Genomic DNA, 25,743 nt, shown 5'->3' on the forward strand with positions numbered 1-25,743 from the left:
TTAAATTATTAGTAAACTACAATATCCCGGCCTACTAGAATGGAATATCAAACGCGATGCAAAATCTGCCAGCTGGGGCGCTAAAATTTGTTAATTCTCCCATGCATTGTTCAGCAAGAATCGTCTTCTCAGTTTAATAAGATCTTTTTTAACTAAGGGACCAAGCTTAAATAAGACCATTTTTTTCCAAAAGAAGTAAAATAACTATAAAAGACAACACGCAAGTCCAGATTGCAGTAGGAGTGTTTTGTGATGAATAACTGGCCAAGTCACTCTGCACCATCTGCACCGACGTGTAATGCGGGTGTTAGGTCTCGTCAGGAGACACTATAGTCTCCTTTAGCCTCACCCCGCGGACACCATTTATTGTTGTCCGAAATAAAGTGAAATGAAAAAAAATATATATATATAGATTAGTCAGCGAATGCTTCACGTACAGTGTTGCTAGTTACCGCTTGTCCTGTCCTCTTCTCGCTCTTCAGTCCTGTCACGTTTGCGGTTATTCCTCCTCTCCAACATGTCGGTTAAAAGTTCACAGACCATAGAGTTCACTGTTTGTCATCTCTTGGCACAGTATTTCTGGCGAATGAAGAATAGCCTCATCCCCATCCCAGAGTACATAGGTAGCTTACAGGCAAGCTAAGTTCTCGGCTGTACACGTCACACGCACACCTGGGTTTAGAATAGCTTACCAATACGGTGCATCCGTTTTCGTATGTGTATAGAATGCGAATCTGGGTAAAAATTTGAACATTTTTATACTCAATGCGCAATGGTTGAGATTTAATTGTGCACTGCGAATTCTCAGTGTGTTAATTATGTTGCAAATACGCATCCTAGACTTCATGCATGGATGATAATAGAATTAGGTGGTTAAGGCAAGAAGTGATTTAACGGGCACATTTTCGCCTGTCTTTGTCCTCAACTTTTTTTTTCCCACCAGCCCGTCCTCTGACTTTCTCACACTGCTCCACCATCCATGCCGCGTGCAGACAGAGCAGCGGTAATGAAAATAGATGCCAAGAAAAAAGCTGAAAAAAAATAGGTTCCTAGCAGCGTACAGGTCCGCCCAAACAATGTCTGCAGCAACAGCTACACTTAGGGCCCCTCTGTCATTTGGCAAGCAGGCAGTACAAACTGTTGCAAAGGACTCTTGTTCATGTAGTATTCTGCTTGCAATATGTGCGACCAGAACAAAACCATTGCTACAAAGCCTGCTCTAATTTCGTGCGCAGCAAACCACAAGGAGGAAAAGAAGTATTTTTATATAAGACACAGTACGAGATATAAATATAAAAACCGAATACCATCCAAATATTTCCTACCCTTCTGGTACCGCGCTCACCAAATATGCAAAGTCCAGGTGAATAGAAAGGTACTGCATTTCAATATTAATTTAAATCCGCAAAAAGTTATGAGGACTCCCAGCAATCTATGAACGTAAAGTCTAGAATTACCAATCCACTATATGGGCATAAAGCTGTTAACGCTGCAAGCTTGTGGTGCTCGGCTGCTGGCCCAAAAGACGCGGGTTCGATCCCGGCCGCGGCGGTTGAATTTCTTTGGAGGAGAAATTCTAGAGGCCCGTGTACTGTGCGATGTCAGTGCACGTTAAAGAACCCCAGGTGGTCGAAATTTCCGGAGCCCTCCACTACGGCGTCTCCATAGCCTTCGTCGCTTTGGGACGTTAAACCTCATAAACCAAACCAACCAAACCAATTTTCTTGATATATCTTCACGCTCAAAATAGTGATGTTTGTGCAGTTGGTACTTTCGATGTTGTCTCATTTTCTTTACATCCTTGTGATGGGTGCCTTTGTGAACATTGGATAGCACGCATTCATCCCAAATACCGCGAATTATTGGCTGAATATTGGAATTGGTTGGATTCACACTCATCCTCTGCAGGACTGACCTTCGCCAATACATTTCCAGTATTGGGCCCATTAGCTGTGCTGCTGGGGTACTTGCAGTTAGGAAATCTAGTCGGATGAGGCCCGAATTTTTTTAGGCGAAATGTCTTATATGGCCCATTAGGAACGAAAGCCAGTGGCGTTGGCGCCCGGGAAAAATGGTCCACAAATCCCCCAATGAGGTCAACAGTATAGAAACTAATTCCTCTGAAGGCACGGGGAATTGGACCAGCGACCTGCAGACTAGCAGACGAGCACGCAAGCCAGACGCCGAAAAACCGCGTTGCTATTCGGCGAAACAAGGTGAACCTTACGACTGTATGCTGTTTTGTAGGTGTGATATTAGACAGGGAGAAGAAATATAAATTAAAAATTTAATGTTTTCGCCTTTAAACGCCGTAAGTAGTTGTAAGTGCCCTTCGTAATATATTTCGCTAGAATTGTTAGTTACAAATATTTCACTATGGCATTACTAAGTCTATGCCTATGAGGCCTAATAATCTTTATCTTATTACCACGTTCGTCTTACTAATCGCTCTGAGCGTCACGCTGACGTGTGTCCGATTACACAGGTGACACGAATCCCCGATCCACCGGAATAAAATCTCGATTTGTGCTAGCTGGTTCATTTCGCAAGTTAAAGAAAAAATTGGCTGTGGTTTAGCTCTGGTTAAACCTGGAGGATTGCGAAAGAAACGAGGAGAGAGAGAGTGAGGCGATTGAAAACGCGCGGCAGCAGCGGTGGCGCGCCAGCTGTGCGTCGTGTGACGTCACTGCTCCTCGCGCATGCGCAGTATGGCCTTTCGTCAGCTCCGCGAAATGGCTCGGCGACTCGCGTAGGGTTGTTTTCGCCAAAAATAACAACTGACAGCTTCGCAATGCGCAATACAGAACAGCGCATATTGGAAGCTATTTATTATTTCCTCTGCCAGCGCAATATACACCAACAAAAGTGCACCATGAGGCTATCAGGCAGCCATAAACACTGTAAAGAAAAATGCTTCGTCTACTCACAGAAAAAAAAAAGCAAGTAACGAAAAATTCAAGAAACGGACCCTGCAGTGCGAGCTAAGAGATCGAGTCATCAAGGCAACGTGAAGCCTGGCCTGAGAAAAAGCGCTTAAGCTCAAGAACGAATGCTGACAGCAGATAATACAAAGAAAATGTGGCGTCGCGTACCTGCCAGCCTAGCACAAAGAGAAACTTTCCATGAGTCCCAACGCAGCGACGGGAAGTTGAAGGGCACAGATCAGGTGGATTACACTCCTATGCATATCTTTGTTTTTGCTTTCAATGCAAAGGTCTATTGCAGAGCTTGCGTGCCGCACTTTTACTCACTTTGCCATCCGCCATTCGCGACAACACTCTTGCGTCAGCACTACTACAGATAACCTGCAATAACACTCCACTATCCACGCCAGCTGAGTAACAGCAACGGAAACACCACTTAAACACCTTATTCTGGGTTTGTGATCAATGCAAAGGTCTATTGCAGAGCTTGCGTGCTGCACTTTTACTCACTTTGCCATCCGCCATTCGCGACAACACTCTTGCGTCAGCACTACTACAGATAACCTGCAATAACACTCCACTATCCACGCCATCTGAGTAACAGCAACGGAAACACCACTTAAACACCTTATTCTGGGTTTGTGATCAATGCAAAGGTCTATTGCAGAGTTTGCGTGCCGCACTTTTACTCACTTTGCCATCCGCCATTCGCGACAACACTCTTGCGTCAGCACTACTACAGATAACCTGCAATAACACTCCACTATCCACGCCATCTGAGTAACAGCAACATAAACACCACTTTAAACACCTTATTCTGGGTTTGTAATAGAAGCAAAGAATCACTGAAATCGAGGAAATCATAAACTAATGGTTTTCTTTTTCAATTGTGATTTTGAAAAAACGCTGTATTTACTGTCAAACGATGACGTTGAGCTTAATCTGGCTGTTTAATGAGTGCTTGCGCACTTGAACAAATTGTTCTCGTTTGCTGAAACATGAAAACGTTCACTATTAATACAAGGCTGCAGAGGCTCAGTGGCCTACAAGTGATTTAAATCTCGTTTTAATCCGATGAATTCCGGATCAGTTATTTTATTTAAACAATTATTATACTGGAGATTATTTTTCACTGAACACTCAAGAAAAGGCAGAACATTAGCGCTGAAGGCAGAATGTCTAATCTGAACATCGATTGGAAAGAGGAAAAACAATAATTCAACTCTGAGAAAAAGAAAGCCACAGTGAGGCAGAAGTCTTTTTTAAGCAGCGACTGAAGGACAGGACAGTAATATAATTTTCTTTAGAGAGAAAGAGCTGTTATAATTAGCATTAATGACAGCATCGCAAAAGAGCACAACGGACAAAGAGTGGACAAGGACAAGCGCTGAACTTGAAATATTTTTTTTGAACAATTCATATATAAGCACGCTATCCGAGCAAGTGTTATCATGTCTTTAATAACAGAACTGTTTTCTTGCGCTGCTGTGAGTATTTGTAAGCATGTACCAACACGTTCCGTTCGCCGCTTTAATATAGCTGCTATGCACTGCTTTTACCTCGCGCTGGTAGAGCGTTCGCTGTGCGCTTGGCTTTGCATGGACGCTAAGCTCAAGCCGCCCATGCGCCAGGTCTTTCCCGAGAGATGCGCCGGGTGGGGAGAGTGTTGGGCAGGAGGAAGAGTCAAAACGCGCCGGTGTAGAGAGCTAGCTCAACGCTGCAGCTGTGAGTAGGCTGCGCCATGCTTAGCGGCATCTCTTAACCGCCGTTACTCAGTCGCGGTGCGCCGGTGCGGGAGTACCTGGCCATCCCTATCGCCGTATATCGCTTGAGGAAATTCATAGGCGGTGTAGACGCTTGCTTGCCGCCGCGATAATCGGTCCGAGCACTGTGGTGATATGATTCGGCTTGCATATATTGTATATATTTGTGGGGCGGAGAGGAGCGGCAGTGGGTCGCACCGTGGGCTTCAAATACGCCGACCTAACCTGTAGCCGGAGTCTTTTTGGGCAGCCGTGATGCGTTGCTCTCGTTTGCGCTTTGCGGAGCGTGGCGCGTCGTGCCTGTGAGCTCGTTTCTTTTGGGACGGAATGCGAGAAAGACAGGAAAGCCGCAACTTGCGTTCCGGGCCGAGCTTTGGACAACCGTTAGGCGGCAGTGCCGGAGTCTTCAGCCAATCTGGACCTCTCGGCCACTCAAGTAAATCAGCTGTCCATGATTATAATGTGCTAAGCTAATGCCCTGCTGATAAATCCGGTATGAGATTTATAAAGGATGGCATATCAGTTTACTCTGAAGTGTAAAACTGCATGGAGAAGGCTGGCTCTGTGACATAGAAAACAGCCCTAGTTTCTAGAGAGAGAAGGAACACTGGAAAAAAAAAGCTCAGAACTATCAAATACCGAGGTTAAGTTTTAATAAAAGATATGCGTTGGATCAAAACCACGGGCCTTCGTAGCCTCAGCTCAGCACTTTGTCTACTAAGCCATGAACAGTATTTAGTTTGGTACTGCAGGACATCAATCCCGCTCATCTGCCAAGTTCTTTACGCATACCAGTAGAATTCCGCGACACCGACACAGATTCTCATGCCTTTTATACCTCGCTTCACCCGCAAAACAACATTTCTGGACAAACATGCCTCAAGAACCACCAACCATTCAGGAAGGTGACCCAGAGCGGCTCAAAGCCCCCATGCCAAGAAGCACTGCTCTCTAATGAGATCCGTAGATGACATATGCGATTCTAAGTGGACATCAACCATGCTGCTCTTCCACAAGCCTAAAAGTCCAATCAACCCTACCACATCGCCAGTAATCCCAAAGTCTTTGAATTCAGGCAGAGTTGATGTCCCTTTTAGGTGTCAGATAGAAGTATGTCCCAGAAAAACACTGCACCACACAAAGGAATGGTTTATTGGTTTATTCGGGTTTAACGTCCCGAAGTAAACTCAGGCTATGAGGGACGCCGTAGTGGAGGGCTCCGGAAATTTCGACCACCTGGGGTTCTTTAGCGTGCACTGACATCGCACAGCACATGAGCCTCTAGAATTTGGGCTTCATCGAAATTCAGCCGCCGCGGCCGGGATCGAACCCTCGTCTTTCGGGTCAGCAGCGGGGCGCCGTAACCACTGAGCCACCGCGGCGGGTCCACACAAAAGAATGATCTTATCGTGTCCGGCTGGTCACCAGGCGGTAGTCAGCGACCATGGCGCAAACGTCCCCTTGGCACGCATTTAGGCCTTGACGGGCAGAGTGGAAGTGGAAAGCTAAAACGAGTCCTCAAAATAAAATGGAGCTGCCCGGTTGTAATCTTCCCTGCTTCATTAAGTGCTGGATATGCCGACTCCTAAATATTTGCGAGCATTGAGTCTGCATTTATTATTGCCTGCTTGAAATTGTAGCCATTCTGCGCTCCTAAAACGAATATGCGATGTCCTAGGCCGGCATAATCATTAGTCGATTACGTCATCTTATGACTTTTAGAATCGGGGACTAATCTTAAAATTTGCCATAACAGATATAGAGTGAAGTTACTCAATGAGAAAAAAATAGATATCCATTATTTGTGCACCTTCTTTTATTCCGTGCAGGCAAAGAACGTGATCAATATCTGTTCTGTCCCGTGGTTCTGTCGGTCGGTGGCTCCGGGATTCGTGGCTGGTCCCTTTTATTCCTTCGGTTGCTCTCCAAAGCTCGCCGCTCTTTATGTCATGGCTAGTGGCTCTAGTCATGGCTGAGTTCAGTTGTGTTTTTCGGCGCGTTGTGCGCGTTTAGTCTGCTCAATATGCACAACGTGTGCGTTGTCACAGTGCCGCATGCCGTATAGCAGTGGAATCAACATTCGGTATCTGAAACCTAGTAAGCCACAGTGAACCGAAACATCAGTCGTTTGCCCATTGATTTACGAAATACACAAAAATAGCTACCATTACCGCAGTCTCTGCTTCAATGGGGTGCCTAGCGTCGGGCCGACATCAGCTGCACGCAAGGATCCTGCCCATTTAGCACAGTATTTCCAAATTCCCTGTGCCTAGAGAGCACGCGGACCTATTACGAACTGCAGCATGGTTGCTGCGAACCAGAGGCGCCTTTTCACAACAAGGGTATGTTTCCATGCTAGAGGCTCCATTACCGCGACTTCGGGAAACTGCAATGAGTGCGCTCGCGTTAGGCTAGCCTCTCAAAACAAATTTGACACGAAATCCCAGCATAGGAGAAAAATTATCTGGGCTTAATAGCTTGCTTGTTAGGGCAAGGCATTTCATATTGTCTAGTGACAAGTCCTCCAGATATGCCACGTTGAGCCACTTTGTCTTGCTGATTGTGCTTAAACCCTTGAGCCGACATAGCCCATTTTACATGTTATAGATTAAATTCTCTCTCACTCCATTTCTGCAGCATCAACAGTAGAAAAAACTAGTAAAATCCTATTATGGTCTTAATAAACTGTTTATTCATGTATTTAACTTTTCACTTTATGCTTTTCAATCCAGTCCAAACATAAGCTAGCAAACCCAAACAGTGACTAAACTCGGAAGCACAGCGGACCCCTAGCTGAAGCTTAGAGGCTAACATAAAGCTTCACATGGATTAATCACAATCAGCACCGAGATCTCAATGATGTAACCTTAGAACACAAGATGGAGCCTGGGTTGCGCCAATTTTGGACCCTTAGTCCGGCTGAGCTACTGCTTGGGCAGGCAGCGTGCGCAGGTGCTAGCTCCACAACCGGTTTAGCTGGCCACACCAAGAGGCGCTCTTTTTGCCGCCTCACCAGTGCGTCTGATACGCCAGTGGTGCGCTAGCGGCACGACTGATTCATCACCTAAGAGTCTGGTGTGCATGTCGGTGTCGCTGAGCGCTCCCGTGGTCACACCGAACAGCATGTAGGACTTGCTGAACGTGGCCTGTCCGGGGCTCTCGGCTATGGTTCCCTGCTTGTCTTGCTCTAATGAAGTGGTTCCGGCAGCAGCCGTCGCCGAGACGTGTTGCGGGCTGCTCGAAATGGAGCGCCTGGCCTGTATTGATGGCGGCGCAGGCAGCTTCACTTTGACCTTCCCATCTGGCGGGTAACAACTGGGCAGGGGATCTGACGTAGCCACCACCTCGTCCGGGATGGCAGAGGCCTGGTAAAGTTCCTGTTGGTTCGGCGTATCAGCTGCCACCTCCAGGAAGGGTGTGGTGTCGCGGCGCTCTCCACTTCCCGGAACCGACTGCACCGATTGACTCGCCGTTTGCATGAGAAGGTCCTGCGAGCGTGACGTCCAAGGGGATTTTGGCTTGAGCATTGTTGCACGCATGGATATCTTTCAGATAACCACTCTAAACACGAACAATATCAAACTTATCAAACTGGACAAAAGCTGGCCAAAGCAATACCAGGTTACGGTCCTCTATGAAGTTAAATGAGGTACATCGTCATTTTGGATCTGTGCGGTTGGCTGGTGCTTTGAACATTCGGTTCGCATGACGGAAGTCGGCTACTCGATACTCAGTGCTGCCCGCTACCCAGAGGTTTACAGTAGGCAACTCATTCGCCCTGGGCAGGTTCTCAATTTGCTTTAGTCCAAATGCTTGCGAAATTCATCTTCGACCCCACGTTGACTACAGAACCTGCTCGTCCATGGCGATCTGAGTGCTAAGCTGCCGATGCACCATTGAAATTCATAACCATTATCATCGCCATTTTTATTCTTTCTTTGTGTTGTACGTTGTTGAGTGGCACCATCCGGCCAAAATGCCCGCCTGCCACGAAGTCTAGGGCTGTCCCGTGTTAGAAAACTACATTAAAAGGGCCATGACGAAGACGTTCCATTTTGTTTCACCTCGAAACAACGGCTAGGGTTCTTAGGCATATTCATGTTATGACGGTGAAGAACGGCGATGTGCCAAGGAAGAGGATTAGTAGTAAACAATAATTTTGCGAGGCAGTGCAATAATTACTGTCGCCGGCGCATGTCTTTTTTTCTTTTAAACATTGTAGCTACAAAAAAAGAAAAATGTGTCTGTTTCTGAAAGTTCTAACTTGTTCGGCGATGGACACCGTGTTGCATCATGCCGTGTTAAGGAGTGCATTAGTAGTTTTTGTTCTCGGCTCTTTACCACGACGGCAGTCGTCGCCTCATGATAGAGGTGAGCACTTGTTAGCCGTGGTTAGTGGCGGTAAACATTAACAATTTTTCTGCGTGTGGTTGTGCAGTGCCTAGAATATATAGAAGCGTGACGGACCAGCATTTACCGCATTTTACAATGGCTTGAAGAAATTAGCAAGAAACTGCAATATATACAACAGAAAACAAAAATTTCAGAAGTTGTATTGTGGTCTACAAACAGTACGCCACTGCGCAATTTAAAGTTATTAATTTTCGTAGTCGGGAATTATTGCTCCGCAGAGAAATTACCATGCTCTACCGATTAGCCTACCACCTATTACCGATTAGTGACGCAGCCTAGGCCATTAAGTGGCACATGTTACAGTAAACAGCGCGTGCTATATGACTAAAACACGGTCGAGGTAAAAACAAAGCTGCCTGTACCCACTAGAAACGGGGTACACACATTGCGTGCGCGGCCTGCAAGCAAGGTGTCATTTGCGCGTAAAGACGCCACTGATTGAGTTTCTGAACAACCTCGGGCGAAGGCAAAGGTGTGCGACCGATATACGCTCGGCCACCGTCCTTAGGGTTATAGACTAGATGCACCCACGAAGCAGCAAGCTCCGCTCTGGCCGACTAGGCTGACTTTGCTTTACTGGATTAGCATGCATGCACTGATTTTTTGAAGAGCTATACAGTTCAATGCCATGCAGTGCAAAACTGCATATTTGAAAGCCGTAAGCGCGTTCATTGTGCACTATAGCGGAAGCTGTTTTCTACAGGACAAAACACCCTTCGAGTTTAAAATGCAACCGGCGCCAGGCATATTTCCGCGATTGCTACCAGATGCCAATCCAGTAGAGGAGCGGCGGTGACGCTACCTACAGATCGACGTCCTCGCCGATGAATGGTGGATCTTTTCATCGTTTTAGTTTGGTTTGGTTTATTGGGGTTTAACGCCCCAAAACAACTCAGGCTATGAGGGACGCCGTAGTGAAGGGCTCCGGAAATTTCGACCACCTGGGGTTCTTTAACGTGCACTGACATCGCACAGTACACGGGCCTCTAGAATTTCGCCTTTATAGAAATTGAACCGCCGCGGCCGGGATCGAAACAGCGTCTTTCGGGTCAGCAGCCGAGCGCCGTAACCACTGAGCCACCGCTGCGGATTTTCATTGTTTAATGTTGCAAGTACTCCTGAACGCGTGCAAGCAAGTAGCCCACGTCCTTGGTCTAGCGTGGTTACGGGAATATGGAGGAGGCGAAACACTCTTATTCAACGCTCCCACGGCTAGTTGACAGAACAGGCAAGAATCTGCTGCGTGCATCAGATTAACATCCTCGCATGCACTTCATACTCGAGAGGACTTCTCTGTGTGACGCTGTTGCGTCTCCTAATTTTCCACGGTAGGAACGAGAACCTAGTAGATTGCGCCTGGCAAGCCGCGATGCCAAACGTCTCTAATCAAACTGAAGCTAATCATGACCGACTAACTACACCCCAAAGTCTATAACTGCTGTTGGAAGCACGATGCAAATCGTCGTCGGCACATCCTTACAAGCTCACTGACCTCAGACAGGCACTCCGAATCCACAGTTTTCGATTATGACAACAGAAATGTGCGATCGCACGCCGCTTACGGGGCTAACGAGGACGGGAACATTGGCAGAGATGGCGGCGGAAGTCGGAGTGGCGGCGTCCGTATCCCTCCGGAGCGATGTCGAGGAGGTTGCCTCCGCGGTCGTGGCCAACTGGCTAGGCGTGGCCTCCTGGCGGTCCTTCCTCTTGCCCCGCTTCTTCCGCCCCATGCAGACGCCCGGAGGAAATATGCGTGCTTTGGACCGAGTGCAGGAGGACACCGCAGTGTACTCTGAACGTCAACGGAGAGGATGCCGAAGGCGTGTGCACCAGGCGCCGTGTTTTCTTCGTTCCTTGATCTCTTCTTCTTCTTCTTCTTCTTCTTCTTCACCTCTTTATAATGGCACATACCCACGTGGGGGGATTGGCTAAGGTATAGTGGTATAAATAAGGAAATTTCCATAGGATTACGACCAAATATCGGAGCCAAACGTGAATTTTGAAAAATGTGTTCATGAAAAACGACAGAAGAATATTTGAAGTGAAATAACAAAGAACATTTTAGCGAGAATAATAATAATAATAATAAACTCGAAGACTTTTAAAGGAGTTAGCAAATCAACCTACCAGTTGCAATTATGTAATCATGGAGATTCCCACAAATTGAACCCAATGCAAATCCTTTGGCGCTCGCTCCGAACGATAACAACACTGGCAGAGATAACGGGAGCCCTAACCTGGAGAGAGGGACCTCCAGGTAAATCTTTCTCTGAAGTGCGAACTTTCGACAGTATAGCAGGAAATGGTCCACAGATTCAATGTCCCCGCATGAGTCACATAGGTTTGTCGGAGACCACCCACATCTGCATAGATATTAGTTTAAACTGGGAATCCTGCACCGCAGTCGCGTCATTGATACCTCACACTGCCTGGTTTTACATGAACGGACGTTCCATTTATACGCTAAGTGCTGGTAATCAGTTGGGTCACATACGCCTTCTTCTTCTTCTGTTTCCTCTTCTCGCTTTTCTGAGCGAGAAGAGGAAACAGAAGAAGAAGAAGGCGTACGCGACCCGTACTCACCTGGAGATCCAGGAACGGAGCAAACACGGAGCCCGGCGCTGGATGATGATGATTATGTTGTCCTCAGGCTTAATGGTACATACCCACGTCGGGCCATTGGCCAGAGTGCATAGCGGATACAAACGCACTCATGTACAAACAATTGATTATTTTGATAATTTTGGGACGTAGAGCTAGAATTTTCACAAAACAAAAAATACGTAAAAGGAAAAGTAGGGAATTCACATTCCAGCAGAGGAATCTACCAGTTGAAATTATATAATCGTGAATATAAACGCACACTGGTTTCAGGGCATATATATCCCTTGGCGCTTGCCCCGAATGATAGCAGTATCGGAATAGATAGAGGAAGCCCGAGTCGAGCGAGGTGGATCTCAGAGTAAATTCTACGGAGAGCAGCGAACCGCCGGAAGGTGAGAAAAAGGTGTTCTATAGACTCAATTTCGCTACAAGATTCATAATGGTTGGTTATCGGAAGCCCCGATCGGCATAAATAAAGATTTAGCCGTGGTATCCTGCAGCGCAAAAGGGTCATGGACACCTCACATTGCCTCGAACTGCACATCCGCACACTCCAAGGAAATGCCAAGTGTTGAAAATCCGCTGCAGCAAGGAGAGGCTCATGGCTCAAGGAGTGGAGACGCTGGAATCGCTGAAAGGGTGCTAAAGTCAAGTAAACAGTATTTGAGACGAAAGGGAGAATAGGTCCATGAAGGGCAGGCTTTGCTCAAAAACAGCCCTCGCACTAGAAACAATGCCCCAGTGCCCAGGGACCCAGTGAAAGCGTACTTCTGTAACACGTGGAGGAATAGAAAACTGAAGGGAACGGCTCATAGGAGTGTCCCTCGAGTTTTCGAGCGCTGTCTAAGCAGAAAGGTTGTCATAGCGCATAATAACCCGAGTGATACTGCAGGGAATCTTTATTAAAGCAAACTCAATGGCCGGAAACTTAGCGACAAAAAAAAGAGTATAGTCAGGGGCCCGAAGTGAGTAGCTCTGGTAGAGAGCCCCCGAGTAAATGCCAATAGCTGCCTTTTCATTATGCTGGGAGGCATCCGTATAAACGGAAATATCGTTAGGAAATTAATCTAGGTACTCCTCTATAAGCCCATTTAACACAATGGCGGGCAGGTTCCTACCATTCCTTGGGAGGGTGTTGTCAAAGAAGACTGCCGTATCAGCCCGCCTGTGGTTGACTAGTACTAAAGATCTCATCGATACAGAAATATTTTACAGCAGGAATTAGTGAACACCACCTGAGGGAGCTTATACCTAGGCCAGGTAGTACCAAAGAAGAGAGTTGGGATCGTTGTAAATATAGGGTTAGCCAATCCAGTAACAGGCTCCAAAGACCTTAAAAATGTCCTCACAGTGATAAGCTCAAACCGCGAATTGAAATCAGTCATCCGCGCCTCCAAGTACAACACAGCATTAGCCACTGTTTTAGGCAGACCTAAGCAAAGGCGCAGAGCGGGTCGCTCCGTAACAAACAGGGGTTAACGCTTGTACTTTGGGCACCCAGAAAAGAGAACGGAGCCGTTCGGGTTGCGTACGCCTTCTTCTTATTCTTCTGTTTTCTCTTCTCGCTCAGAAGAGCGAGAAGAAGGAACAGAAGAAGGAGAAGGCGTATGCCACCCGAACGCACCTGGAGATCAAGATAGATAGATAGAGAGAGAGGGAAAGGCAGGGATGTTAACCAGAAAGGATTCCGGTTGGCTACCCTGCACAGGGGAGGCGAATGAGGGGAATTAAAGAGGAAAGAGAGAAGGAACGGTGTCAATCAAGGCAGTCTCTCTCAAAAAGCAAAAGAGTGTCTTGTAAGCCTTGATGGCAGTTGACTGTTGTGGCCACGGACCGAGGATCTTGGCCTCTCTGAAAGGGCGAGGATCCAGGCGGTCGATTGCACAGCGCAGCTTATGTCTTTCGGCCAGAAAGGCAGGGCACTCACACAAGAGATGAGTGATTGTCTCTTCACAGGCGCAGTTCACACAAGGAGGGCTGTCGGCCATCGTGATCCGGTAAGCAAACTTATTCGTGAAGGCAACACCGAGCCGTAGACGACACAGTAATGTTGCTTCACGACGCGCTCCATCACACGGAAGACGGAGGCGCAGTCCAGGGTCCTTTGTCTTGAGGCGACGGTTGCACAACTCTCCAGTGTTCCACGCTGAAAGTGTGAGCTCCAGCATCAAGGAACGAAGCCCACACGCTGGGTCAGATCGTTACGGGGATATCAACGGGGATTCCGTCGGAACGAAGAAAACAGGGCGCCTGGCGCTCTCGCCTTCCGCACCCTCTCTGTTGACGTCCTGAGCACACTGCGTTGTTCTGCTCAGAAGACCGAGAAGAATGTTCTCCTAAATTTTTATTCACAACTTGTCCACGCGCTCTAGTGTCCTTGCACTGAAGCAAAATTGTGCATATTTAGAAAAACCTATAAAAATCCGTGTATGGCCGTCGCTGCATTTCATTCCCGGACATCGTAACTATTCATCGAATATATTGTTGACCTGCTCTACACGGAGTGCTTGACAAAACAACGATTTGTGTAGTCTTAACATTAGGTCAATGAAAAGCACTGAAGCACAACTGGAGCCGCGCACTCCATGATATGAGCGAATACCAGCTGTCTGGCTATTGAGGATTACCAGGAATTCGGTGCCAGCATCACCAAAAGTATTGCTAAGCATAGCGGCCTATAGGACTTAAATGACAGCCACTCGGTCATTCACTTTCTTTCTTGTGTTATGAATGATGTCAACACACTCGATGTCAACGATAATTATTTCAACGGAATCAGTTCATTGGAATAGAGAGAGCAAGCCAAATTTGTTCATGTTTTTAAGAGGAAAAAAACAGTAGTTTTTGCACATACTGGAATTGAGATGCAAAAATATTTTTGCAATAATTTTCTATTAAAGTGCCGTTACATGCTTCCAGAAAGGAAATATTCGCGGATATTTCTGAACACCAGCGAGCCAGTCTAGCCACTCGGGTATTGCCAGGTCAACGGTATGACGACGCGTAATGGTGCATTCAGCTTGACTCGCACCGCGTATGGCGAATTAAAAGCTTTCTTTACTAAGACCTGCAGTCAGATTGCTCATTAAATTCTCGCGTCTAGTTGCCACCGCGGTCGCTCAGTGGTTATGGAGCTCGGCAGCTGATCTGAAAGGCGCGGGTTCGATCCCGGCTGAAGTTATCGCGTTTCGTTGCAGGCGAAATGCTAGAGGCCCGTGTTCTGTGCGATGTAAGAGCACGTAGAAGAGCCCCACGGAAATTATCCGGAACGCTCCGCTGCGGCCCCTCCCTTAGCTTGAATTGCTTTGGGACGTTATACCCCTAAAACTAATAAAGGGCCAAGCGGCCACTCGAATGGCTAAGCATTGGAACACCATTTATCAATTCGCGTGAAGTTGCTGCAAAGCAAAAATATCCTACAGTATAAGGAATAGTGGCGAGTGTTTCATTTACCTCAGTAATCAAGCTTGGTGATGTGCCCAAAACGTACGCTAGCAAAAGGTTGTAGAAAAAAGAGAAAACGACTTAAGTTACGACCTCCATACGGGTGCCTTGATTACAATTAAGCGAAAGACAAAGAGGAGCACTATATAGGGACGATATTTCGAAAAGAACGGATGTAAACCTCTCTCAGGTTGCCTCGCTTCCGGTTTATCTTATTTGGCCTTGACTGAATGCACAGGGACTCCTTGAGCAATCATTTTTCAAAGATTGATTGGTTGGTTGGTATCAAATAAAGACGGCACATACCCACTACGAGGGATGGCAAAGACGCAGGCGGGGGAATTCCTGAAAACAGCAGTGTTTGGGGGGGGGGGGGGGGGGGTATGTAGTATTAATCGGGTATAGACAGAGATTGGATGATGTAACGATGGAGGACCTGTCAAGATCTTTCCTCGGGTTTCGCACGTGTCGCGTCCCAGTGGATGCCATGGCATTTTTTTTTATCATGTTCAGCTAAAGCTGGGCTTGATAACAGCTTATTTTAGAACTCAACAATGAAGGCTTTTGGTGCAATTTTTGCGAAAAATGATGGGATATACCTATGTTGGACATTCCTGGCAAGGTTGGGGGAGTGGTCATTCTCAAAAGGAGGAAATTACATCGATGATATCTGGCACGAATTCAATATTGTTGCTGTTGTCCTTTCGAGACCGACAGCGCCCGTTCCACTAGTTGTTCCCGCTGCGTTTCGTCATGAAGCTCAGTTGGTGCTACATTTGATCTTTCAGAAAATTGTTTGACTTGCGGCGGTTGACACAGTAAGTGATTACCACGCCCTTACCTATGGCAGGAAATTCGCCTGAAATGAACGAAAAGTATAGGAGCTGTAGAAGAAAATAAGCAATATTACAGTAACCAGCAAACGTACTGGCCCTAAACACTCGCATTGGAGTTACACCTGAAGTACAGGCAATTGTTGACATTCTCGACATCCTGGTTATTAAACTCATGCTTAGTTATACAGCGCCAAAGCCAGAGCGACTGGTACCGACGACAGCAGCCTCACTGCACAGATACAGACAAGATGTATAGGATTTCCATAACGTTTGGCGCCATCAGGTGACTTTTCGCAACGGTCCCCAGTTCCTTACTGACGTCTTTTGAGTGCTGTCAACGAGGCATAAAGTATGCTGCGCTGACCCTTGCCTCAGCTGTCAACGAAGAAAAGCATTTGTATTTGTGTACTTGTATGAGACGAGTTATTAGATGGGTTGAAATTTATTCGATGTTGAAACTTGGCATCATGAAAAAACGTTAGTATACGTTTAAAATGCGATCTTTAAGAATAAGGTGTTCGCTATAGGTTTTGCGAACAGGCCGCAGTTCGAGTACTGTCATAGCTAGGCAGCTTGCGGCGTCACTCTGTTGCTGGCAGGGGTCATCCGTCGAGGAAATCTAGGGCGTTAAACTTGGCCACCACAGGGTTCGCCTTGTTCGTTATCATGGTCCCTGTGAAGAGGAGAAACACAGAGATTTATAGCGCAGCTCGACTTGGTGCTACTGGCCGCACATGCTATGATTTCCAACGCTCCTTCAACGTGCCACACAAAAGGCGCAGTTTGCTAAAACCACGTGCTCAGTCTCCAGTTTTAGTCACATGGTCATTCAGGAATCATTAGGCCTGCCCTTAAAATGCGTAACCGAGCAGGTACAGTACATGTCAACTTTAAATCGTCTGTGAAGTCGACAGCGATAGTCAATGTCGCTCCTACTAATTTTTGCACTGCGAATGTTCCTTAAGCATCCAGTTACACGACGTCGCTCTTTCTGAACAGGCTTAATCAATAGCTGACGGCGATGGAGCGTGCCGAGGAAATTTCGAGCACTTAAATGTCGTTCTCGGTCTAAAATGTTTTTTCTCTGGCTCTCTCTGCAACAGATCTCGAGGTCTAAAAGGCCTTACGTGATTGTTTTGTACACAGGGGAAAGTGATTTAAAAAAGATCACTCTTACTAAATATCGAGCTAGCTTCGCAGGCGTAAACAGGATTCACAGGCGCATTGTACGCAGGTTCAGCTCGTGCCTTCTGGATGTGGCGTTCACACATTAGTAGAGATTATACCACATCACCGACTAATAAAGAAACCAATCTGACACATCGGATTTTTTGCTTATCTAGTATTCGATGCCCACGAAAATGTTGTCAGTATGGATAAGGTCACACAAATATGGTCGAATGGATATCATAAATCAATTTTAGTGGCTTTTTTAAACGCGGACACTAAAGTACAAAATAGCAGGTGATACGGCGTTTTTACCCAAACTACAACATCTGGAGTCAAGTCCCTTGTAGAAGGTCAATGCTGTGTGGCTTAGCAAAAATTTGTAACCATTACGCTTCTCAGCAATGCGATTTTTGAGCGCACAGCTTGCTGTATTTCAACCACAGGCGTCCGCAGACGAAACACACAGTGAAAAACAGCGGCGGATCTGTGTATAGGCTTTGGCAGCGCCCACAGGTTACTAGCTTACAAAAGTTTTATCCGACCTGTTTTAGAATACGCCTCTGTTGTGTGGGACCCTTATACAAAAGAAAACATTAAAACACTCGAAAGTATTCAAAGAAAGTCAGTGCGATTTATTTGTAAGTCATACAGCTGGCAGACGTCCCCTACCATGCTACTTGAGAAAGCAAATTTGGAGTCTTTGCAGCTCAGGAGATACCGCGAGAGGCTTAAATATATGTTCATGATTGTTCACAACAAATTAGGAATTAACAGCAGCAAGTACATTGAGCTCGTCCCGGGTCGTTCGACACGATCCTACCATTCTTTAAAAGTGAAGGAATACTCATGCCACACTGAAACATACAAGAATTCTTTCTTCCCCCGTACTGTGCGGGAATGGAATGTCCTCAAAGCGAATATTGTAGAGGCTTCTACTGTGGAGTCGTTTACGGCGTCGCTTAGGAATTTGTAACAATTTTGCAGCATTCAACATTTCCTTTTTTTTCTTTCCCCCAGTGCTCATTTTGACGCGAGATTCGTCTAATATTGTGTAATGTTGTTTCTTTTCGTCGTTCATTTTTTTCGGTATTGTGTGCTGAGTTGCGTGTGCCTCAAGGAGGTTTTTCTTTTTGTCAAAGTGTATTTTACACCCACTCCTGCTTAAGGCTTTGCAATAAAGCCAGCAGTCTTCTGTAAATAAATAAATAAATAAAAAACAGCAATCCACCGCCGCTGAGTTTAAAGCTAAGCCTCTCATCGGCCGAATCCTCATTGAAAAAATTGCATTAAAGCATTAATTACGCGACAACGACGCAAAAAATATTGCCAACTTATGCGAATGTCATTCGTCAAAATGACACCGAATTCGACGCCTAACGGTGGGCTACCGCAGGTGCTTGGAATTCAGCGGGTTTTTCACCGCAATTCGGTGCCCTCCTCATCTGCTCTCTTCTCGCTCTGTTTTCTTTATTTTCAAAGGATTGCTCATTTTCGAAGGATCGCCATAGCGTTTCATCAGACACAATATATTACACACATTGGCTCTTACAGCACACCATTTAAAACAAGACGTCGCATATCACTGCTCTGGTACAAACGCTCTGAAACGGGTAAAGGACGATTTCGCCCATGCTAATTAAAACAGCGGGGCAAATAGCCACCGCCAAAGGCCATTATGCAAAATAACGAAAATAATAAGACACAAGCGCTAGTGCTTCGCTTGTTGTGTCCCTTCGTTGGTTCGAGCTGTGGAGCCTCGTGTGAATTAACCACTATCCCGAACCCTCAGCCTCCTGAGTTCATTTACATAGGTTGGGAAAAAAAGAGGAGAAGCGATCGCCGCACGCCGCAGCTCTGTGATTCGTATGCGCAGTCGAAATAACCAAGCACGAAATTTCTAGAAGCACGCAGCGATGCCAAGGAAGAACCAGGCGCCGTAACTCACGTGAAGCTATACGTCTCCCTCCCGCTGACTTCTGGAGAGAGCTCGAGCTTTAAGTTCATGCGCGCAACTTCTTCAAGGGGGCGGGGAGCGGAGGACCAGGGCCGTGAACTGAGACACGTTGGCGAGGGAGGAAAACGCCTCTTCTCAAACTTCCGCAATTTTGGAGCTTCGCATGTGGCGCGCGTAGCCAACTATTTTAGCTGTGAAGCTAACCCTGCCGCATAGGACTTTCGGCGAAGGTCCTACAGTTGCAAATTAAAATATACAGGGCGTTTCTCCAAACAGTTAATACAATATTTAAAAATAGGCTTTTTGACATATAAGAGCGCTTTCTTCAGCACAGCATTCTAAGCGGTGTAGTACATCAGAATACAGCTAAGGCAAGCTAACAAGCAGGATTCTTAACTACTATTGAATCGTTAAGTTTATAACTATTGTTGTTAGGCTCGTTGCTAGAGGTGTGTAGAGAACCGCTAGAAATATCCATATCAGTTTTTAGAGTTTCGAAAACGCGGTTAACCTCGACGCTGCGTCCCAACAAATTTTGGCATCATCGCGTCCAAATACATGCGCTTTCGAGAAGCTTGCAGGCAAAGCAACGTCTCCAGAGCACGAATTCGTCGAAATAGCCAACATTTCTTCAACCACAGCGCCGAGGGCAACCGTGCTTTCTAAATTCTAAAAACTGATATGGATATAACTTACGATGTCACATCTACCTCTCCATAATTGAGGAGTCAGCAGTCATAGTTATAAAATTACCTATTGAATATTAGTTAAGCGGCCTGCTAGTTCTCGGGTCTTACCTCTATTCTGACGTACTACACCGCTGACAATACTGCGCCGCAAAAAGCTGTGTTCTAACTCAATCAGCGTATTTTTGAAAATTATGTAAAATCTTAGATAAAACACCCTGTATATCACCATCGTCATCGCTGGCCCAACTGCGTTGAATGCAAGACAGGGGCCTCATCTTCAAATCTTCGATTAAACTTGAATAACACATCGCGGGCTAGTTGGTTCATCACAAGGCAGAACCGCGCAAGCTACACACGGACAAGAAAGAAGACGAACACACACAGCGTTGTGTGTGTTCGTCTTCATTCTTGTCCGTGTGTAGCTTGCGCTGTTCTGCCTTGTGTCTTAGATTAACCCTGCCCTGCGCCAGCCTGGTGCCCCCTACCCCTACAAACTTCCGCCTGACGGTCTTTTGAGAGAGTTGTATAGAGGGCAAAACATTGCCTCATTGTTACGCTGGTCCTTCGAAACGAGGCATTCCCGTTGGCTTGTATACCAAAAAGCACCGCATATCCGTACCGACAGTGCAGGCTGTGAGCAGGTTCGCGATGCATCCGGCGACCAGCGCCCTGAAGATGAGCGACGCCACGTCCCTGGACCGGCTCGGCGCAATGGCGCTCAGCCCTCCCATCGTCACGGCGGTCGAGCCTACGTTGGCAAAGCTGCACAGCGGGTACGCCAGCAGTCGCCTGGTTCGCACCTGCGGCAAGAGGCTCCATAAGCAGGCTATCTTCGTCGCGTATGCAATCAAAGTTTCGACCCTGGGATTGTTGGAATACGGACAAAACACCCGAAGTCTGGTCTTCTTTAGTGGCAACGTCGAGGTGGCAAACCTCGAAAATTGTTTCTCAGGAGGAGCCGCTACGATGGAGAATGTTTTGTAACAATACCCTGGCTCACTGGTTGTGTTTCCGATAGATGGTAAGCGGGATCTAGAATTCCCTGTTCACAACCGGAGGATAATGGTTAATAGGAAAAACGTGTCTTGAGCACAAAACAGGCTTTTAAATATTTGACTAGTTATTGCTGGCTGCAACTCAAGAATAGAAGGGAAAATGACTTTCGGAACCGGCACTCTTCCCAATTAATTCGAACAGTCGTACAGACGTCGAGGTCATTGGCGTGGCAGGTTCGGGCACGTTCATCTGCAGCTGGCGCAATGTTACAGCTTGTGTTCTGTTTTGTTATCTCTCCGGTGTCGAGTATCATTTTTCTTACGCTCGGTATTGTTTTGGATTCAGTCGTCCACATTGGCATAGCGCACCGATTCGCGTTTTTTTCTGCCACTCACTTTTTGCATGCTCGGGCTAACAGACGGACTGCTTGATTTCCCAATATGTCTTGGGTGTCCAGGAGCCGTCCGTGCCTCAGTTTGTGTGTGGCCTTATTGCGCAGCATTATGTCATATTACGCAGTCCCGCCAACAAACCAAGTTAGTGCCGAAAATAAAAACGGTTATATAAAGCAGTGGGAGGCTGCGCTGCCCAGCACAAGCCTGGAAGGTCAGCTTAAGCTGACGAACATAGCTCTCTCGACCGCCAGTACCTCTGGAACTTCAGGCTAGGGTCCGACCCACTAGGCAGCGAGACGCCCTGTTTCATATAGAGCAGTTTAAGTTTTAGTTTCTCTCTCACTCTCGGCAGAGAACGGAACATTAATTTAGAAGCAATTAATGGTTCAGACAATACGTAATTAGTACAGCAGTATCAAGAAAAGCTACATTTATTAAGGCAGTCAGAAAGAGTTATGAGGCAGAGGCGAGTCACAAGCAAGCAATAGGGCACCAATAACGGACCCCGCACCCCATGGGCAAACTGCGAAAGTATAGTATGCGTTCGAGTTCAAGTCTATGTTTTGCAGAAAGGCTAGAACTGTATCAGATACGTATACCCCATATTGCCCACTATGAAAGCCATTCGTTCACTATTGAGTGTAGTTATTTCTTGTACCGATAGACCACCGCTGGACGACTGCCGCGTGAGGTCCTGGTAGGCGACCAGGTCATTGGCGAGAACCCGCGTGGCCAACAGCCTAGCCGCGCAGTGCACCTCGGACAGCTCGATGCCCATGAGCGTCACGAGGGGCTCGAAGAGCATCGTCAGCACGGCCTGCGGCGAAAACAAACAGCGTCGATGGGTGCACTCTGAGCAGGCACGCCTTAATGACAAGTGTCACGTCTTTAATCAACAAATGCTTCTTTACTAGCAATCGTCATGAGAATCATTAGCATGGTCGAGTCCATTGAGTACATGGCCGCACCATCTTGATCTCCAGAGGCTCTTCTAAGAGAAACGGTAGCTAAGACGCTACCCTCCAGCCGCAGTGTTACATTGATGCCTGAACGCTGAGCAAGCCGTTAACTTCTTAATGTGCTTTCTGGAAGTGGGACTCCTTTCCGTATTGTCGCAATTTCACATGGCTTCCCACTGGTCCCGATCACCGTTCGCCTCCATTTCTATTCAGTCTGTCATAACTTAAGTATATATGGATTGTGTACGATGTTGACGTCACTTTTCTTACTATCATGTACAGCGTTACTAGCAAGCGTTTGTTAAATAGTAGTACAGTATATGTGCACTTCATACCAATAAGGACGACAATGTACGCCCAATAATGCATGCCTGTTAATGCATACTCACATGGGGCGTTACATCCGGAATGCGCACGAGCTTTCCGAGGTGGCTGCAAAGCTCATGCACGCATTCCTGCGCCGACAGGAATGCGATGAGGCTGCACGCTATGGCGGGAGCCATCGCTGCCACGGTCGCCATGCCGCCGACGACAGCCTCCACGGCACTTTTCTCGGGGCTGCAATGTGCGCGAACCATCGCCAAGAGGGCTCAGAAAAATTCTTTTTGCGTTGCATAGGACAGTGTTAATTGGCGAGACATAGGAGAGGCCTTAGCGCTGCAGTAGGTGTAGTCAGGCTGATCATGATGGTGACATCCCACTACTTACAGGTCCTTATGGCCATGGCGCGGAGGCACAGCCGCACTATGCCACGCTACATGGGGATGCCAACACAATCCTGCAGTGCCAGGCGTACACAATGCCACAGGGGAGCAGTAGGAGGTAACGCTGTCCAGTTGGGAAGCCTGAGACCAACTTTCAACGGGCCGCCCAAGCTGCCTCAGCCGTCTCAGGAGTACTGGACTAGGGACGCCACCCATGAAGACTCCGAGTGTTCTAGGGAGCAGTGCATAAACGTTTTGCCTATTTTTCTTCACGAATCACTGGATGTGATATATCAAAGACAGTGCCGTACAATACAGTTGCAAGTACGAGGGGGATGCTCTCAAAATGGACACACTGAATGCGCTATATCAAGGGCAGCGCCGGACGGGGATATCTTTGTAACACGCATACAATGGGTGGGCTATATCCAGAACAGCCCCGGAAACGCAACTGCGTCTATGGCGGGACACCCTGATAACGTTCCTCCGGAGGACGAGCTGTATCCATGAATGTGCTGGGCAACACATTTGCGAGAATGCGGGGATACCCTCATAACGCGCATACACTGGGTGGGTCCTATCCAGGACAGCGCCAGGTGGGGTTATCTTTCTAACGTGCAAATATACTGGGACTGCCACAGCGTTTACATAAGCCTGATGCGTTCCTTTCCACAAATCGCTATTACAAAGTTCCGTTGTTCGCCCGCTAAGTGGCTCACTTCATACGAGCGAGCTTCTGCCTATACTAGGAAGATAGTTACGTGAGTCAAAATTGACCTGGTGTGACGACGCCACACTTGGTGCTTCATCAATACGTTTTGTCCCTCTTGCTATCTTAAGCGTTTAGCGAAAACATGCACTCTTGCGCCCTACGTTCTCTCCGTATGAATTGCAGAGAAGCATATAGGCGCCCTCGTCATAGCTTGATGTTTGCGCAATCTTCCTTCGAAACAAAGCGGCGTTCTTAACAAAGCCATACTCCTGGTAAATCTCTCTTTTTGATGTCCTTCAGAGGGAAACAAACATACAGACGCTCTATAATCGGGGCTTCCGACTAACCACACCGACCGCGCCACATAGCCCGTGACGATGTGAGGCTCTGGGAGTTCGGCGGAGTAGCTGGCTGCTGCCATCCCGAACAGTTGTGTTAATGGGTTTATAGGGGTTTAATGCGCGAATGCTACTCAGGCTATGAGGAATGCCGTAGTGAAGAGCGCCATTTCGTGCACAACGACACAATACATAACCTAAAGGCCTTCTCCGTTTTCAGGACTCCTTCGCGTGAGTGGATGCCAAAGTATTTGCCATGTTTTGATGCCTTAGCCCTCCAACAGAATAAGCTGTACGGACTATACATGCGCTGCTCTAACGCTGAATTGCTTCATCCACGGGTGCATAGTAAAGTGTGCCACTTCTTGACTTAGGACGACGCTTCTGATTCTACGTTGTTTAGTGTCGAAGACCTAGTCACTTAAATGGCCAGTTTCAACACGACTATGCATAAAATATGCGAAGCGTGTACCTCTCGTATTCGTCGATGTTGTAGTGGGCCGTGATAGAGAGCGATGTCTCCGGGTAGAGCAGTTTTGAGGACGCGATGCCCGCCATCGTGGACAGCAGCGACGCCATAATGACGTCCATGGAGTTGATCTGCGTTTGACGAAAAAAGGTTAACAACAGCATTCCAAGCAATACAGGCATTGCTTGCGGAGCAAAACAGTGAATGATAGGCACGCATATCTATGGCAATGCACTATCATTCTGACGGTTGTTTCGTATATTTAGAGATCCGGTGTTAGCTTTAAATGCACGATTCCTGAACGGACGTCGATTTAAAAGGCGTATATTCAGTAGCTTCGGACCTGCGCAAACAAGGGTAGGAAAAAGAGGATTTCGCTTTGTTAAGTTCATTTTTATCCCCATAATTTCCCAACTTAGGAGCACATCTCAGGATGAGAATTATAGTGCTTGTTTCTCTTGCGCTTATCTCTGCTCCGCTCACTTATGATAGACGCTGAGAGCCCATAAACAGCTTGTAAAATGCATAGTGGCCGCTCTCTAGGCTGCCTTAACTGCGGTCGTGAAACGCTTTCTACCCTGCCGCATGAAACATTTTGAATCATGCATGGTTCACATAAAACAATTAAGACGTAGCTATCAGTCTGAATCACGCTGCTGTGTTCATGGTGTTTGTCTGCAGAGCCCGAGGCCTGCGCAGAAGTAACTAGGAGGCATTTCATGGGGGCGATGTGTTGAAAGTGAACTGGAGCCACCTGCTACGGTCCCGTTTTTTTTTGCTGTTTTTTTTTTGCTCTCTTTGCGTTCACTCCTTCCTCTCTGCACTCACGCCGTGTTTCAAGTTTCCAATGAGAATGAAGTTACTTTGTCTCTTCTTTTCGTACGTAATGTTTGTACTTGCAGTACAGAAGTACAATATTGCTCTACAGCTCATGACATTTAACGCAGGAAAAAAGCAATTGGATTTCAGTTCAAACTGCCCTTCTGACTGACAGCGTTAGCTCTGTGAAACGATTTATCAACCTCGCGATATAAAAGGAGGACGATGAGCTCAATCCCAGCTTTCTTGGACAAAATTTTAATATTGAAATGTTGCAAGGTACTGTAATGGAAATATGAAAGGTGTTGGTATTGTTCAAATGCGTAGCAATAACTTTCTTTTAAGGTTTTTCTAATCCTTGCATCAAGTGGTTAGGTCTGCCCTAGAGAACCAATATTATTGTAGGTCTGGATATCTTTGCGTGGACAGCCGCAATGGATAGGAATAAAAACCACTAACGTTTTTGAAGATGTGCCTTGCATGCACGGCCACATAGATGTAAAATAGGTTATCCACATAATCGAGGAGGTCGGTGAAGAACACAAAGATAAAAA

The 25,743-nt window shown here is 46.9% G+C and overlaps 1 protein-coding gene across 1 annotated transcript; it reads right to left on the minus strand.

Moving 5' to 3' along the window:
* Positions 1–16,586: 16,586 nt before the first annotated feature.
* LOC149347453 (solute carrier family 28 member 3-like) lies at positions 16,587–22,668 on the minus strand. Its single transcript, XM_089585584.1, has 4 exons — positions 22,537–22,668; positions 21,847–22,005; positions 20,417–20,597; positions 16,587–16,657 (listed from the first exon to the last, which is right to left on the minus strand). Exons 1-4 carry the CDS (start codon positions 22,666–22,668, stop codon positions 16,587–16,589), a joined length of 543 nt encoding a protein of 180 aa, XP_089441710.1.
* Between the last annotated feature and the right edge of the window lie 3,075 nt (positions 22,669–25,743).

The sequence above is a fragment of the Amblyomma mixtum genome, chromosome 4 (genome assembly GCF_055824585.1).
Source record: "Amblyomma mixtum isolate Tamu chromosome 4, ASM5582458v1, whole genome shotgun sequence".
NCBI classification, from domain to species: domain Eukaryota; kingdom Metazoa; phylum Arthropoda; class Arachnida; order Ixodida; family Ixodidae; genus Amblyomma; species Amblyomma mixtum.